This window comes from Poecilia latipinna, unplaced genomic scaffold (genome assembly GCF_001443285.1).
Source record: "Poecilia latipinna isolate Pla-1442-1.1 unplaced genomic scaffold, P_latipinna-1.0 Scaffold334, whole genome shotgun sequence".
Taxonomy (NCBI): domain Eukaryota; kingdom Metazoa; phylum Chordata; class Actinopteri; order Cyprinodontiformes; family Poeciliidae; genus Poecilia; species Poecilia latipinna.
In genome coordinates, this window is record NW_015112950.1 from 265,989 (window position 1) to 285,244 (window position 19,256).

At 38.6% G+C, this 19,256-nt stretch overlaps 1 protein-coding gene across 3 annotated transcripts in view; it reads right to left on the reverse strand.

Moving 5' to 3' along the window:
- The window catches only part of nkain2 (sodium/potassium transporting ATPase interacting 2), a 114,245-nt gene that overhangs the window by 24,435 nt on the left and 70,554 nt on the right, over window positions 1-19,256 (reverse strand). For all 3 annotated transcript variants that reach the window (XM_015035420.1, XM_015035419.1, XM_015035418.1), the window contains one exon: window positions 8,418-8,618. In XM_015035420.1, the coding sequence (XP_014890906.1) occupies window positions 8,418-8,618 (201 nt within the window). The remainder of the gene's footprint in view (window positions 1-8,417; window positions 8,619-19,256) is intronic.

The window sequence follows — 19,256 nt, forward strand, 5'->3', positions numbered from 1 at the left end:
AAGATCTAAAAATCAACCACTGTCCTCTTCTGCTCTCCTGTGAGAGAACTTTGACCAACAGAGTGGCCCACCAGGTCATGTCTGCACATTTGCAGTTGACAATAGTCACCCCACTCTTACCAACTCATTGACTTTCTCGCTATATTTAGCAACATTTCAGATGAAAATATGGGTGTCAGGCAGAATTTGAATCGGTAGGTTCAGGCTTTTTAAAGACCGGCAATCGATTATCAGTGCTCACTCCTAGTGGCAAGTAATGTATCTCATATTCCTTTGCATAATACTAACATCCTCCAATTTTTTGAGAAAACAGCAAGTTGTCTTTGCTTTCGCAAGTAATCAGAAGATGAGCACTCATTGAATAACAAGAGGACAAGACTTTTTTTGTATTTAGACTAGATGTTCAATTCAGTTTGGCATACAGCAGTTTAATTATCTCCAATGAATTGTTAGAATCAACATTTATGCTATTTACTTCTTACACCAAGAAAATACATGTGCTTGTTTACTCCTTACTTTGGTCATACAAACCAAAGTAAAATGTGGCACAGTCTCTGCCTGGACATGTCAGCTTTATGTGGATTTCTGTCGTCTTGCAGAGGAAATCCCATTAAGGATTAGTGAGCAATGCTGGCAAAGAGAGCCCATTAAACTGAAAAAAAGATGACTGAATCATCATTCTCTCTCCAACAATAATCAAGTCCCAAATGCTCACTTGGCAAAGACACTGAGAGCACCTGGAAGTTTTGAAAGCAGCAAGGGGAGTATTTAGACGAATGTCAAACAGCTGGTGTTCAGTAGGGGAGGAGAATCTACAGCGTGTGTTCTGCATAGCCACAGCCCGGAAAACTTTCAGCGTAAGCATCATGGGATGAGACCTTTAGAAAGCAGGGACAGGTGCCAGAGGAGGGCATCTGCAGGCCAGTCACCCAGTGGCACGGTTTGTCCTCCAGCAGAGATGATGAAGGTGAAGCAGCATTTCGCCAAAACAGCTGAAGCACAGAAAATCTGACTGGACAGCATTTTTTTACACCATAATAAGAACAAAAAATAAATAAATCAATCAATTAGTATGCTGGTCATAACCACCATTTCCCAACATGACAAAGCGATTTTTTGTCCCATATTATTCAACATCCATCCATCCATCCATCCATTTTCTGGTAAGAGAGCTGCAATGAAGGTGATGATTTTCCTCAAAGTTTTACTTAATAAAGAATTACAACATTGACACTAGTTTGGTGACCCTTAAATAATGTCTCTTGTGAAAATCCAGGAGCTGGAAACATCAAGGTTTCCTCTCCAGTTTTGACCAGCATAGTTACTCTCTTTCAGCTGTGTCAACAAACATGATTTTTACTTTTGTTTTATTTCACTCATAAACAATCCATGTTTTAAAGGTGAGAGTATCACTCAGTTAAAATACCATAATTTTGAAAATGTATTTCTAAGGACACTGGCTATCAAACCAAAAAGTAAGTCTGCACTTAGTTGATTAAAATCAATCAGTAGTTTGGTCCTAAAATAAAAATAAAAAAAAATAAAAAAATCACATCAAGCACATGTTGTGATTGGATATGAGATCAAAGTAATTGTATACAACTCACCATTCATTTGAGAAAATGTTAGTTCCCCCTTCAGCTAATTATTGTGCTGCTTTTATTTCCATTTTGAGTACCATGACCAAGTACCACAGCAGATGTGTTATGATGAGAAGGACACATGATGAAACTGTAGGTGCAAACACATTTTCGCACCTACAGAACTTTATGCTCACAAACAACATCTAAGATTACCTGCATAATCTGACTGTTGACACATCTAGTGCTTCCTGTTTCCTGTTTAATAGCAATATGCTGTCTCTCGCCACTGTTGTATATGCTACATCAGTATTCATATTTTGTAGTGCTTTTTTGTTTTAGGTATGCATGATTCCAGAGGTTGTTTTATTTTGGCTCTATTACATAATGCTGTTTAAACTTTTAAATCTTGTTGGTCAGATTGAATTAATCTTGATCTAAAACTCTGCCAGGGTCATTAAATCAATGACTTTGGTTCTTTAATAGAGTTTCAAAGGCCTAAATCCTGTGAGTTAAGGGATTTGTGTTTTACAATTATACGTTTGATTTTTTTTTTTTTATTGATTTTTTTTTGTCATTTAGTTGCTGTTTCTGCAACAGACCGGTGAGTCTTCTGTGGGATTAGACCAGAGCGTCCGGCCTTCAATCCCTAAACTCATCAGCGAGGCTCGGTTATCCATGGACCGCCACCAATTCGTTGTCCGTCTCTGCTTAAACCACCATTTAGTAATCAGTGCATACAAAACACAAAACGTGCGGTGTTGTAACCCAGCCATCTCAGCTTTAGATTCGAGAGCCGCCTAATATATCCCCCTTTCTTGACACACAGGGCTATAATGAGATAATCAATAGAATTTGCCTCACCTGTCAAGGTTTTTAATGTTGTGGCTGATTGTTGTAATCTTGCTTTGTGGTGGAAACATTAATCTGTGATGGAAAATGCATTCATCTGCGGTGTTAGAGTCCATTACAGCTGTGCTCTCCTCCAGCAGATAAATTGTGCTGTGATGGAGGTGTCACATCCACTGAATTAAATCTGCTTATGTGTTGATGATAACTCCAACTAACACAAACTAACACTTCGCCTGAGTTCCCCCCCAAACATCCCCCTCGCCCCTCACCTCTTTGCTCCCTGATAAATTACTCGTGATGAAAATATTTTGCCTCCGAGAGCTGCACCGACGCATCCCCGTAATGCCTCAATCAGTGATTACATCTAATCGCTTTCATCTAAACGTGTTTGTACACTTTGATGCTTGTGCAAAAACCATGCACAGTTCGCAGCGGCGCCAAGTAAAACCGGAGGAACGCCGGCGTCCTCGGAGGGTGTTGGGTTTTCATCTGGTGACTTTAAACTTGCACGGAACAGCTTTGCTCCTCTTTCTGATCTTTGTTTAAATGATTCAGGAGTTTTGGTACAACCTACAAACAAACAAAAGGAATGAATAGTTTAACTTATTCAGCGAAAACAGGATTAAACCTGCAGAGCACGACATTTGCTTTGCTTGACTGGCATTCAATTCTTTAGCATTGTGGTTTCTCTTTCCCTTCTCTTCCCCGATAATTGAATGATAAGCAGTCTGGACTGAATGCAGCTTGGCATTAACACTGTATTATTTTCTGGCTTTGGTGACATTCAGTTGGGTTTGTTGAAATGAAAATGAAACACTTACACACACTAATGCTTGCTCTTTTTGAAGAATGAGCAAAACAACACATTTCATCATCATTGCCAATACAAAATAGCATTTCTCCCCCCCTCTCTCATTCTAAGAATATTCTCATTCTTATTCTGTGAATTGGCATAAAACATTATGAGCAATCATAAAAAAGAGATTACATTTTCACATTGTAATTTTTCTCTGTGGGTTTGCAAAACAGCGAGAGTTTAAAAAAAATGCTTGTATAAACGTTCAATGCTCAATATATTAAGCAAAGATGTATAGAGAAAGGCATGTGCAGATGGAACAATGTATCGGAGCCAGTCTAGTAAAAATGTCCTGGAAGACGAATAATCAGAGGTGACCCATTCCTTCCCAGTTCACCGGCACAAGAGCTAGCTAAAGGTGATAATAAGCAAAGAAGGAGGTGAATGATTTGAGCTTCTTTCATAAAACACTTTCAGCCAGGACTGAGAAAACCTCCTGTGATTTCTGGCGGAGGAGCTAGTGACAGCGCCATAACGATCAATGTTTCAAAGGGTAAGTCAGGTTTGTGGTTTGATTGTGTTATGGTGAAGCATTGATAGTGGGACTGTGTGCCAACTTTACTGTGATATTCATGAGGTTAGGTCAGGTAAACCCAACCTTTCTATCTTACCAACACTTTGCCCTTTTACAGCTAGCTACCAACGTTTTGTAGAAGTTTGGGCTAATATTTCATGGCCATGTACTTTACTATAGAGCATCTCTTTATATCTCCTGTTGGTTAGGTGTTTTCATAAATCATGAAGTTAATTATTTTTAAAAAGAGAGCAGGCTTTTAGACGGCATAACAGATTATAACCAAAATAAATGAGCAAACTCCTACTGGTAGATGCAATTTGATGGTCTTACGTTACCACATAAGTAAACTACAGTAGATTGGGTAGAAACGTTGGTTTTCAAAGTGGATACAAAATGTCACAAGCCTAGTGCTAACTAACACAGTTGGTATAAAACATCTTGAGGTACAGTAGGTGCAGGTAAGAGATGGCCAAAAACGTACAAAGTACGAAATGAGTAGCAACTCAATCCACATCAGCTCCCATGGTTTTGTGTTGCTAGATTCATTTATGAATCAAATTACGCTAATGCATTGCAGAGATGTTTAGCTAAAGTGAAGCCGGCCAACGCAATACTTGTGCAGGATGCTCTAAACGTGCTGTTTGATGATGCTTGTTGCACCATGTAAATAGTGAGGAAAAGGAGATAGTCAAATGAATAAGTTAAGTGACTTTTCGTTGTCTAAAAGTCAAATCTAGAAAGGAAATAGGTATTTTATGAAGTTTGCTTTGCTTTTCCAAAGTTAGCATATTCCAATCACTAGTCCAAGTTCTTGCTGAGGCTATATGACAGAGTCCAGCTTCAAATGAAGATACAATTCGCCCTATAAAAATAATTGAGAAGGGAAAATTTTGGGGACTTGATCTGGTTTCTTAATGATTATCGAAATCTATTTGGCTATTTGTTATTAATATTTTAACTATTTTTTACAAATATGATGCTACTTTGGGCAGGTTACGCTGTATTTAAAACATTTTTTGCAGTGTACAAAATTCAACCTGAACGACTGCGACTTGCACCTTATTTTCAGAAGAATTAATCACTCAAACCAGCCGATGATCTCCTCCACTGTGAGCACTTGTAATCATTTCTAGTCAAGGTTATTTAGTCGTGTGCAACGAAGGCCTGACTGTCTGCAGGATTTCTTCAACAACACAAACAACAGTAGGTGATTTCACTGATTAGTTCCTCCACTTTGGTTAATCACTGCAATTACAACACCACCGTGCCTGTAGAAAGCCTCTACTTAGATATTTGTCTTTTTTTTTTTCTAATTTAATTATCAACTTGCCTGTTCCATTAGCAGGTAAAACACAGCTTGAAAAAAAAAATGTGGTGATTAAAGATGTCCCCGGTGTGTTACAGTCTAGCAGCAATGGCCCAAAAGGACTTGTGTTCAGCACAAGTGAACATCAGAACATAGAAGTAAAAATATCCTGCCCACTCTTTTACAATAAGATATATATATATTTTTTAAATTCACCAGGTATAGAGAAACAGCTCAAATTAGAAAATCATGGTAACACTTTATTTGAAGGGGGGTGAATAAGACTGTCATGACACTGTCATAAACATGACATAACACCTGTCATGAACATGAATAAGCCTTCATGAATATTTATGACTGTTGTCATAAAGCTTCATTCGGTAAATTATGACACTTTTAATACAAAGTTGACATTATTCAAAATGTCTTTGTTATGACAACTTGACATTAACCAAGAAATCATTATTGATATAAATTTGTTATAAAAGAATTAATGATTGCACTTTAAAAATTAGGTAACTTTATGTTATTAAAGGTAAAGTTTAAACAGTAATGATTTATTGGTTAATGTCAAGTTGTCATAACAAAGACATCTTGAATAATGTCAACTTTGTATTAAAAGTGTCATAATTTACCGAATGACGCTTTATGACAACAGTCATAAATATTCATGAAGGCTTATTCATGTTCATGACAGGTGTTATGTCATGTTTATGACAGTGTCATGACAGTCTTATTCAACCCCCTTCAAGTAAAGTGTTACCGAAAATCATTTACAAGTAATTATTTTGACTGCTTCAATTCAAAAAGCAAAACCTATTTAATAAATAGATTCATTACACAGTGTTGTATTTCAGATGTTTATTTCTTAGCTGATTTTCGTGCTGATTAGTAAAAACTGAAAATTAAATCACTACTGCATCTATGCAACGTGGTCTGAATCCATTTCTCATCTTCCTCTTGACAATATTCCAGTTTTGTTTTTTGTTTTCTTTTTTTAGGGGGAAGGGGGGAGTTAGGTAAAGAAAGTTTGCTGACCAAGCAAGCAAAGCGATACCGAAAGAAACTGAACGCTATCTCGTACATAGACACAACAAACCTCGTTTAATTGGGATATTAAATGAGGTAGCGTTAGTTTTTTGGCAGTGTAAGCTGGAGTCAGGTGTCTTCATTGTCAGCAGAGGACAGCATGAAGTGACCTAGAGTTTCCTTGAAGACCGCTGCTTAGACCTGGACTTGGAATAAAACACACACCTGTAGCTGACATGACTGATTGCTACTATCTCTAGTACATAAACCTTTTAAAACAAAGACAACTTTGGAACTCCCTGGACACCACAGCCTCGATCTGGTTGCTTGTGAAATATTTTCTACCACAGTTTTTCCCTCCACTAAAATTTCTAGTAGCACTCCATGAACAGCAAGGCTTATTGGCAAATTATTAACATCCTGTTAGATGCATCTGTACAGTATTGCTACAAGTAAGTACACGTGCTTACCAAAATTGATGAGACAAGCCAAATATGGAGGCTCTTGTCAGTTCTTCAGAAAAATGTCTGTCACTTGTAGAAGCACAGAACATCTGGCGGAGCTGAAGTAGTGGCAGAGTACATCATAACTGGTTGAGCTACATGGACAATCAGACCATCAGTGAGCCAGTCAGACAGGCAAACTAGTCCATCACATCATGCCCAGAAGACCACCAACCCAAACAAAATCATGCTCTGGAAAAGCTCTTGACAGCTGCTGTGCCTCAGTGGGTATCTCTACCCCCGATACAGACTATCCACAAATATCTTCATTAGATTTCTTTTTTTAGTAATTCTATCCGCATGAACTCAGTTTTCTTGAAGTCTACAATATTCCAACTGACACCCACCCCCTTATTAATTTTTCTCCCTGTCAGTTATCTGGAAAATCAGGCACCTGACTAGTCGACATGGAGACAACTAGTCTTACAGTTCATTGTGCAGCCCAATAAAACACTAACCGCTCACTTAGTGATGGGTCTTAAACCAGGCAGCCAGTCAGCCAGTGAACCCGTCAGACTGCTGAGTTTGTGCTCAGAGAGCATGACAGTGTTTCAACACACCAATTACTGTGAGACAGTAGTAAAGCTGTTTGGTAGCCTGGCACTCAGCCTCGATATAAGTACCACTATCGATTTACGGAGAGACACAGTAAGCACATGATGAGAGGGAACAGCGGTGCATAAGGGACAAAGATCCAGGAAGAAAAAGGGGGAAAAAAGCAGAAAAGAGAGAAAAGACTTTCACTCATTCTGTAAGCGTCATGGATGCATACAGACCGAATAAAAACACCCGCTTGTTTCTTGTTTATTGCATGCGAGGATTCAGCTAAAAAAAAAAAAAAAAAGAGCTGGGCGACGTAGGAAACAAGGTCTGCCTCATTTCTACTCCCGGTTTCTCTTTTTGTTAGGGAACAGATAGGAAATGCGGAAGAAAACAGGGAATGACTGATATTGAACCAAATATGTAAAACAAATGCGCGGAGTTAAACATGGAGAACTGAGGTAAAGTGAGACTTTCTATTAGCAGAACAGAGGCTTGATTTACTGCTGTGCAATTTAAGGGATTTTGAAAAACTGTACAGAGAAACGCAATCACATCGACTCAACAGTCACCTAAAGGCAACTGTTCACAAAATTATTTAGTGTGTATTTTATTGCTCTGATCTGCAAAAAAAACTCATTCGTAAAACCGTTCAAAAGTTCAAAAATGCAAAAGTAGGAATGCACTAAAAACATGTCCAGAATAGGAAGATGACAATGATGATGATGATGATGATGATGAGTGCAGTAGCAAATCATGCATCAACACACTGTTTCCCTCTCAATTTCTATCAGCATCTCAAAGATGATCAAAGTAATCAGTAATGCTTTAGAAAATGACAAATTCAATGTATCAAGTCGTTCAATAAAATCGTTTTGGATTTCTACAAAAACTTCTCTTCACATCAATTATTCCTTCCCTGGATGGCCATGAGATTTAAAAAAGGCAGGTCAAGGCTATTTTACCCAGCTGCTCTTTACGTATTGGTGTTAAAACAGCGCTCTCAGACTTTGGCGAAGATATCCCCATGACCTAATTACCAGTTTTTATTTGTAAAAAAATTCAGAAAGCGAAGTTGGTGTTGTAAGCAAAAAGATGGAGAGTCTTTGAGAGCTGCTGCAAACTGTAATTACAGAAACACATGCTGCAAATACTTCCTATTTCTGTAGGTTTTAAGACCTTTGCCAAAAAAAAAAAAGACTCAAGAGAACACTCATTTAAGACGAATACTCACAGCCAGGAGTATCTGCAGTGAGGAATGAGCCACTTCTATGAACTCAAAGTTCATAAGACAGTCAGATATAGATATATATCGGTGGTCCTCCGGTGCCCAGGAGGGAGGAGGGGTGATTGGTGTCACCCTGCACCCGGGGCCGTTCTCCATCCACCAGGAACGATGCATGGACAGGTTGAACGTCAGGACAAGGTCAGACTCCTGGGGCAGACAGACAGAAAGACAGACAGACAGACAGGCAGACGGTCAGAGACAGACAGAAAGAAGGTGAGTTGAATTACATCCTGAGAGAGAGGACAGAGCAGGCTGAAAGTCAGAGCAAGCTTTAACCGTGGCTTAATCAAACTGGATTGTGGGGTTTAGTACTAAAAATAGATGTGGAATTTATAATTCTAATGATGAAGGATAACTGAGATTAGATTTGAATCATGCACCGCCACGTACATTAGGTCGGGGAAAAGGGAAGAATGATGGTAGGAGGTTAAAGAGAGAGAGAGAGAGAGAGAGAGGAATAGAAAAACAGAGTAGAGCTTGGTTTGGAGATTATTAAAGGCTGTTTTCCAGGCTTTCAGTCAGAGAGGGAAGAGAGGTTTTCCGTTTCTGGTGTCACGTAAGGGTCAGCAACTGAAAGGCAACTGCTTTTGGTTTGAGGCACAGGAAGATTTATGCAGAAAACTGAAAACCGTGGGGTTGAAGTGGTACATTATGGTTGATGTAGCAGCTTTTGCACGGTGACAACAAAAATACCAGAGCAAATCAAACATTTAGGCCAATACGGAAATCTCGTCATAATTAAAAACATAATTTGGTATCAAAATAGACTTTTGGTATCGAGACAAACACAGAATGTAGTAAAGACTAACACAGTGCTGCCCCTGCCCAACCTGTTGCTGCCCTCACGGCAAGGATCATCCATCTTTGATCAGATTTTAAAACAACGATGGAGCAATCTCAATCCGCCATTTTGGGCTGTTACAGCTCACTCACCTGGCCACTTGGTGCACACGCGCAAACATTTTCAACTTGATGAAGTGCAATCGTTTAGTTTCACTGTTTACATGTAGTTACTGGGATCAGAGTTAATGGTTTGAGTCACTGCAGAGGAAAAGAACCGTCTTGCACACAAGCCTGTGGTTATCCAGCAGATCTTACAATCACAACATGGCTTTGATCAAGGCCAATAGCCAATAATAAATAAGTCATCATTTTTGGTTCCATATAAGACAAAATTGCTAATCATGGATAGACTGACTTGTCTTATGAAAGAATAACAAAATGTTTTTTTACATGAAATATGTACAATCTTAGTCAAGCTACCATTTTTTATGCAGCAGGTTACAGATGGACATAATATGTGATTTTGCTCATGTGAATTTTCTTATAATAATGTTTTGTAATATTTTATTACAGCACAGGGAGTTCTTCTGGAGTTACAAATCAAATTGTACGATCAGGTTCCCATTCGATCTTTTTATTTAAAGAAAATTGTATCTTAAAGAAACTCAATCAATTAGCTAAGAGTGTCGAATAAAGCAAAAATAACAACTAAGTTACCAAAAAAGGATTATTCCAGGTTATTGCATGCCAATGGTAGAAACAGATATCAAACATGTTCAACCAGCTATTAACTGAATGAAAGGCCTCTCTGTTCTCTAAAGTCATACAGAAAGAGAAAAAAAATGACATAATATGATATAAAAACCATTATGAAAGCCATAATTCCTTGTGTTTTGCCATCAAAATGAAATTGCCTTTTTGTTCCTAGAAATTGTGCCATTTGTGATAAAACTATAGCCTGCAGCCACTCTCCCATAAACGCGGCGAAGTTGTAATTTTTACTGTCACGCCAGTATACTGTCACTCTATTTAAATTACTCATTCGAGCTCTAAACCTTTGAAAGTGAATTTAGGCAGTGGCGGCTCCCAATTACTTTCGGAGAGCATTGCTTCACTCTTCAGATTCGTTTCGGGCTTCACCTCAAACACACTTGACTCTTTCACCTTTCTGCAACAGCCTCCCTGTTTTCACCCCTGTTCGCTTTCTATTAATTTGCATTGCAGTCTCTCCTTCCCTCTCTTGTCTTTTTCTTCCTAAGACTCTCTCTATTTCTGTATAATGAATAAATGCCTCATTAGCACAGAGCTCTGATTAATGCCATCTCCCCTTGTTGAGCTCCTCTTTTTAATGAATAAAGTCTGAAAATTTCTCCCCTGCTCCTTCTTTGCCATCACTCTTCCTCTGTCTGTCACTGGCTTCTTTCTCTTTCTATTCCTTTCCCTCTCTCATGTCCCTTCCTTCCCTCATTCTCTGTGCTCACTCTCTTTTACTCTCCGTTAAAAGGGGCCAGGAAAGGGGTAGTAATTATTTCACTAAGGTATTATCCATCAGTGCTTACCTAATGAGGCTATTTAAAAACCGCACACACACACACACATACACATGCACAGGCAAACAAATGTATTCCACAGTTAAAAGCTGAATTTGGCAAAATGTCATTAAGATCAGTCGGGATTCGGGGCTACTAATTCTGCTGCACACTCTTTATTTGTGAGTGTAATGAAAATGTGAATAGAAGAAGAAAAGTGCCACAACGTGGTCAAACTGTTCAGCATTTATTTGTCCAAAACCACCTGTGGCCCACTGGGACAAAAAAAAAAAGAGTTTCATGAGAACAATTATTTTAGGAACATTTCAGCCTGCTCAGAAATATACAATTTTTTTGATTAATAAAAATCACATAACAAAACAGGGTTTTGAAAAATAAGAAGGGAAATTGGATAAAAGCTACATTTGGCTGAAAGCAGAACCCAACTGAGTGAGATAGCTGCTTGCTAGCATAAAACTCTAGTTTTTTTAAAAGGCCAGTTTTTAAAAAGTTGCTTAGGAATAACTTGGTGAAAATTTTTCACTACACAGCTTTGTGCTTGCACAGTGAATCATAGTTATGCTAACTAGGTTAGCTCTCCTTCCTTTACTGCCCAAAAACAAAAAAAAAAAAAAAACAGCTTCTAGCATCTCCAAATTAACATGAGCTAGCTTGTGTGGTTATACAGATGTTTGCATTGCTGAAACTGTAAGAGGAATAGGTATCCTCCTTCAAGTCTACGTTTTGCATACATGAACGCAATAAAAATGATCTGGTCTTGTTTGTATAATGTTTAACAGTTAATATCAAAGTACGTAAACAAAATGTCATTATTTATTAGATAAAGACAACAGTAAAATATATGCTTGTATGCTTTAACATGCATGTTAAAACTGGTAACATATCCTAAGATATATATATATATATATATATATATATATATATATATATATATATATATATATATATATATAAACAGCAAAGGTTTACTTTGCATTTGAGACATTGTTCTTCATTACGACTTTGTTTTCTGGCAAATTAATATCGGTTTTGCATCTGTTGTGTGTTTGTGCTGTTATACAAAACTGGAAGAGGGCATACTTTCCTCATATTTAACACCCTCACCCAATGCAATTATAAGATGCTGTCTCCAACTCAACCATTTTTAGTGTGTCTGTGCATCACCGTCGCTAGGATCAAAGGAGAACAGGCAGAAATTTGATATTTACAATATATTACAAATTAATCTTATACCTCACAAATATGAAACCCTGGAGATATTGAGAGACGCAGCAGACAACAGCAATATAACTCCTTCACCAACAGTGGGAAACAAACAAATTAAAAAGCAGCTGAGCCCTGGCAGAGATGTATTGATCCTATTTGTTTGAATTTGTAATAGAAAGGCGGATGAAGTCATAGCTCTAAAAACATCTTGAGATGAATTTGTTGGGTGATTTATAAACTGTTTGGGATTCGGCTATAGGGAAAAAAAAAAGAAAAAAATATTAGCAAACACCATCTCTAAGTACTGTAAAAGAATGTATCCTTCTTCTTTCCCCTCACACTCTCCGTAACACACACCATCTATAATTTCCCGTGTGCCAGTGGAGGATCATGCACTCATGCTCTCAGGTCTTTGTCTCTGACTGTGGGCTAGAGTCGCTTCAATGAGCCACATCTGTTTTCGCTCTGCCTTCCTCCTCACCTCTCCCTCTCTTCATGCCTCGGGCCTTCTCCCTCCCCGTCTACCGCGCTCTCTCAATTTCCCCTCAATTTCCCACCTCCGTATTTTCCTTTGTCTTCCACTCCCAGGAGGTAGAAGAGAAGAGGTGAAAAAAGACCTTTCAGAACGGTCTATCATCTGATTGTCTGATAGTCAACAAGGGGAGAAGTGGCAGCATTTTAATCACGCCAGAAACCCCGGAGCGCGGGGTCAAACAATTACTGTATAAACAAATTGAAAATAGAGGAAAATCTAATTTTCTCCGTGTGCGCTCCAGATGGAAAAACTGCTAAAGACAAGTAACACTGGAACACATCCAGATATGGCTTTATGATCTTTAACAACATGAGCTCCTATTTCCTTTTCCTACTCAAAGGATGTGTTTCAAAATAAGACAAATTTGCAACTGACTTTTCTTCTAGCAACTTGTTGCTTATTTGTACTCCAGTAAAGGAGTTTTAGTTGTACTTATTTCACTTGTTATGATCAACAACTTTGGGATTTTGACACTGCCTTGGATTTTAACTTTTTTTTTTTTTTGCGTTTTGCAGCGTTTAATGTGTTTTATTTGGGTTAAAATAAACAACACTAAGAGGTGCACAGTTGTGAAGTGGATGAAAAATTATACATAATTTAAGCATTGTGGTATTATAGTGTACTCTGTAAAAAAAAAAAAAAAAAAAGAGTCTCTAATTTATGGTAAAATGCAGGCATCTGTGGTTGCCAGAATTTTATCGTATTTATACAGTAAAATCCGTACTTATACAGATTTTACCGTATTTTTATGGCTTCTGCTATTTTATCATAAATTAGAGACCTTTTATTTATTTATTTATTTTACAGTTTATTGCATACACATTCTGTGAACTTTACCTCAACACCCCTAAAATACAGTGCTCCATAATCATTTGCCAGAAGTCATTTCATTTATTCTCAGCATAAACCCAGTTATTCTGTGAAGACCACAAAGGTTTAATAGAGAATATTAAGAAACAAACAGCATCACAACGAACAAGGAACTTAGCAGGCAGACTGGTGATGAAGTTGTGGAGAATTTTATGGCATAAAAACGAGATAAAGTTGAATAAAAATGCTTTGAATATCTCACAAATCACTGTTCATCCAAAGAGTATTGGAGCAACTGCAGCCAGAGCGAGACACGTCCATCCAACCTACACCGACATGCCCACTGCCCAGGTTAGCTTATCTAGCTTACCTGCACTCTGTGGCAGGTATTCAAAAAATAAAGTCAATTTGAACTGATAAAAACTCTATCGATTCTAACATTTCCCTTACTTTCTCCCGAGTCCGTTTCTTTTTTTTAAACCTGTATCTTTATCTCCCGCATTGTCTGTTTTTTCCTTCATATTCTCTCTCTCTCCGCCGTCTCTTCCCATGTGTTTGTGTCTGTGTTATTTCACACCAGCACAATCAGTCACGGCGCATCTCACTACATTGGTTTTCGATAATTTCCCATGGGTGTTAGATGAGGTCTTAACCCGTAATGCTCGAAGCACTTCTCTCGTATCAGGTCGGTTGGGGGGGGGGGTTGAAGGTGTTGGGGAATTGTTTGCGGGTTCTGTCTCTGCAAATTTACTGGAGGGTGCATAACGATGAGGTCTTAACCCTGACCTTACCCATACCAAACTCATTGCCATTTCTAATAAAACGCTCCGACGCAGCCGTTCTAACGTCGTTAATCTTTCAAATGGTGGAACAATTAAAGCACTCTGGAGACATCCAATTTTTAAGAGGGGCAGAGGTTGTGGAAAGAAGTTGCTTGTAATCCCTCCAATCGCATTTAACCCATTAAAATGCGATTTTCTAGTGCTACGAAGTGGGTTATGCAATAAATCTGAATCCTTAAAAAAAAAATCTAATGTCTGCTTGTTGTGTCTGAGAACACGTCGACATTTCTCTGATCCACCTTTTTTTTTTTTGTCATGTGTGAATTATAAATCACAAGACTGCCAGTGGCTTCACATGGATATCTGATTTACTCCAACAAGGTGTGAAGAAGAAGGTTTTATTTCTTGGAGTTCTTTACAAAGAACAAAGAAAGCCTTTAATCAAACGATTCAAATGTTGGTCAGAACTTAAGATTCACAGCACTAGACATCTTTATTCCTCAAAGAGAGGCGGTTTTAGTTAAAAAGTTCACCAGGAGGGACATAAAGAATAATAAATGTAAAAAAATATATATAGCTACAGAGGGAGTTAAAATTTCTCAACTAAGGGTTGCTTTTCAAGCTGAATGTTGAAAACAAAGCAAAACAAGTTTGTGGAGTCATTTTCCAGCTTCAAAGAAAGAGGGCTATACTTTTAAACTTTGGTGAAATAGTTTCACCATCTTATACCACCTTAAAATCAAAGCCAGAATAAACGGCTCATTCAGTAATCCGATTTAGTGCTCCGATCTGGACTTTAGATAGCGATTTACTAGTTTTGAACACAATTAACTTCCAAATTACAATATGGAAGTGGATAATTGAATCGCTGATTCTGGAAATATGCTGCTGTGCATAACTAACTAAGCTCACTTCCTCGTTATCTTGCTAAAACATAACTTTATCCACTTTACTTGAGGCGTGAGTTTCCTCTAGTGTGCCTTTATGTAAGGCACATTAGTCAAGGATGAAAATTAGTCGAAACGTAAAAAAAAAAAAATACAATAAAAAATAATAATAAACCAATTGTTCCTGAGTAAAATACCATTTCTAGTTTTCATTTGCTCATGTGGACACATTTTGTACAACCTTTTGAAATATCATAACCTATTTTTACAGGTGTTGCCTTACGAGACTGTATTTCAGGCCATCATGCTCTTCGGATTGGGAATGACCGAAACTCAGCCAGGAAATGGTAGGAATCATAAAATGACCGCATGGTTTCGGTGAATGCTGAGGTGCGAAGGTCTCCCACTCTCTGCAGTGTCGGTAACTCTCCATACTTCACGTGGCCTTCATATTGTCTCATAATAGTGGAAAAAGAGCATAAGTTGAAGACATTTTCCTCTGAAGAGACGAGTCATATCGCTCCTCTCTATCTGGCAATCCAGCGGAAGAGTCTGGGGTTCAGCAGTTGCCAGGAGAAAGGATTTTTGCCTGATTATACAGCGCAGAGTTCAAAGTGTTTTGCAGAGAGGGGATGTTAGCGAGGGTCCACTGTTCAGGAGCTGGGTCTTTGTGTTTTACTCCTAGTGAAATTAACTTCTTTAGTTTCAGCATACCAAGATATTTTTCACAGGCAATCTGTGTTCAACCCTATTGTTCTCTCACATCACAGCAAAAAAAACAAAAAACAAAATGGAATCGCCAGTAACAAGAGCTCAGGGCTCAAATGCTAAAAATTAGCTAGTAGAAAAAGGTCCCGCTAGAGAGGCGTTGATGGGGGGGGGGAAGCAATTTCATGCCACGATTTCAGCAAATGCATCCATTGATCAAACACGGTCAGGGCTGATGGATTAACTCAGTGAATCGGGGTGGATGTTTTAACTAGAACGTCTGTGATTAAACGTGTGGGATCCTCTCATTCATCGTCTCAATCGGCAGTGCTGAATGAATACCAGGGGTCTCAGGGGGGGGAGGGGGGAGTTGGGGTAAAGTAAGTAGCTATTAGCATTCAGACTGGTCCCGGCTATCATTTTTTTTATTTTAACTTTCTCCCAGGATAGAAAGACTAGCTTGATCGTATGGCATCATATAACTTCAGCAGTAAGAAGCTGACAACAGGCATTGAAGTTGATATGAAACCGATTTGAAAGGTACTTTTGATTCGACTTTCCTTTGACGTGACGGATGAAGACACCTCTCTTGACTTTTTTTTTTTCTTGAGCAAACTTTTAGTTTCGACTCGTTGTTGTCCCAAATTCCCATCTCTTCCTCATTTTTATGCAGCTTCTCTTTCAAAACAAATCGTCTTCAATAACTCTTATCACACCTTCGCCTGTCTAAACCTTTCTGACGTTCCAGCTGCCACTGATGCCACTCTTGTTATAGACACCTTTTCTTCATTGTTTTTAATTTACCTTTCATATCTTTGCCTTCTTGTCACTGTTCTCCTCTTTATCCGACTATTAGCCGCGCGGATGTGGAAGTCCAACGTCATTTTGAGACTTCGACATTTGTGCAATAAATAACAGCTTCATGAACAGAAAAAGAAAAAAAAAACACATGCATGCACACACTTTACATACTCACACTTTTTTGTGCTAAAAAAATAAAGATAAAAAAATCATGTGGGACAAACCTCCCACCTCGACAGTGGATGACTGACAGCTGAGCTGGTGTATGCGTGTAAGTGTCCATGCGTCGGTACCCGGGTGCCATCTGACGCCCAGAGGGTGGCTACATCTTTAATGTGACACACTGGACTCGTGACAGTTAGCTGTCTGACAGTGAGCGCGTATACAGTATGTGTTGCATACGTGAAGGCGTGTGTGTGCGCGTGTGTGTGTGTGTGTGTGTGTGTGTGTGTGTGTTGCTAAGCTCCATTGACAGTAGCTCTACATCCACCGGCTCCTCTCCAAACCTGTCAAGCATGCCACAACAGAAATCTTTTTCAAGATTAATTTTGTGGCGTTGCTGCTATATTAGATAGTGCGGTCGCGAGTGACAGGGAGGATGGGAGTGTGTCAGACTGATATGTGGTGTAAATCTTGGGCTTGAACTCAAATTACTGTCAAGACAGAGGGGGAGGGGGGAACACACCTTATCTAACTTATGGGGCTCCGTGGAAGGTGGATATCCACGTTAGATTGGAAGCGCCAACAAAATACAGCTGGTTAGAAAATGAACTAACATTAAATCTAGTCACATTAAGTTGTTTATCAAGAAATTAAATCAAAATATAAACCAAAACCAATTTCAAATATCCGTCTTAGTGCAGATAAAAAATTTTTTAGGAGTCTAAAAAAACGCAACTGAGTCACAGAGTGTCACTATGTTCCTAGTCATAATAGTGACCAGGAATATAGTGACTATTATGACTATTTCTGGATCAAAATGGCCAGAATGTTAATAAATGTGCTCTATGTTGAAAGACTATTGAGGGTAGGAAATGGGTTTTCGTTCTTGGTTTGGCACGTCATAGATTTCAAAAAAAGAATATATGACCTTCATTATGGGTTTTAATAATGAGGGATGCCTCCAACTGAGAAAAAAGGAAAACTCAACTGTAATCACATGAATTTAAATTCACAACAATCTGCAAATTTAAAGTGAAAAATGTGGAAAAATCTAACCTTTAATTTAAGCACTTTTTTAAAAATCCCTCTTTAACATTTTTTTAATTTAAAAATCTCAAATAATTGTACTAATTCCCATAAAGATAATGTTACATGTCTTACTATTTAAAACACTTTGCATTAATTTTATTTTCTTTGAGCACAACTATGACGTCACACCAGAGGATAATGTCCCCTAGCTGCTCCTTAAAATGGGAAAGACAAGGCAACATGTCATTAAAGTAAGGATACAAGAAAAAGTACAAGGAAATTTTAAGTGTATGTGAATATCTGCTTTCTACTGGATTAGTTTGCTCCTCCGTTTCAAACCATTTCAATATTAATATCCTGTTATATTCTGTTTTTTTTTTTTTACAGTGACTTCTTCAGACAATCAAAGTTTATACAACATTTTGTTGACTGCATCGCAGCCAAACTAAGTTGAACTGGACTTTGAACTTTATTAACGTCAAGAGTCAATCCTCAATTCTGAAATCATGAAAGTCTTCCCTCGAAGAAAATGTCGATGACTCATCCAGAAGAGAAACAATCCGCTCTCCTCAAACCCCACTTCGCTATTTTTCCCCGCCCCCCCGTCACAATGATCATCTTTCTGTTCCTCCACCTTTTGCTTCCATTTCCGGAGAAGATGTCAAGAAGTGTCTGACAGATTTCATGAATACTTTTGGCTTTGTTGTTATGCAACAAAACAGAGAGGATGCTTGAGGTTCACTGATGAGACATCAGTCTGTCAGGGGGGGAAAAAAAAGAAAGAAAGAAAGAAACACACAGCAGGCACAAGTGTCATCATGAATTAGAATTAAACTGCTTCCCATGGCTACCTGCAATATTTTCTGTAACGCAACACGGATAAATGTTTTTAAGGATTTGAATCTGGGGCTTGAGGCGTTCTCTCCGCTTGCAAACAGGCTGATTATTGCTCTGATAAAAGTATGGCTGCTGGAGCTTGGAAACCGAGTCTGGGTATCAGGTCTATTCATGGAAAAAAGAGAGAGAGAGAGAAAAAAAAAAGAAAAGAAAGCAGGGCGTTTGCTCTGAAAATAGCATCAAAGCAACACCACTAATCCAAGAGTCACTGATGAAATGGCAAAAATCAAAGCAGCCTCGATTCGTTTCATAAACAAATGACAGATCTTTGGAACGCAGAAAAATGCGGAGGACATCACTTTCATTACAACGCTGCGATCCAAAACGATCGGCCCGAGTGAATAAGGCAATCAAGTAATTTATCTGCTGGCCATCACGCAAAAAACCTGCATCATCATCATCATCAGCTGCTGCTGCTGATCATGTACGGCGCTGACGGGGAGCGGGGTCTCCTGACTGTCACGTCTCGGCAAACGGAAGGAAGTGGAGCCGGAGCGGGTGAGAGATGAAGAGGTGTATGCGACAGACTCACATGGCACTTAGCGCAGCAACATGAAAAAGACTTGATTATAGGTTGAGTAGAGGGAGGGAAGGAATGAATTACGTCGAGATGAAGAGAGCGACGCACGGGGGGG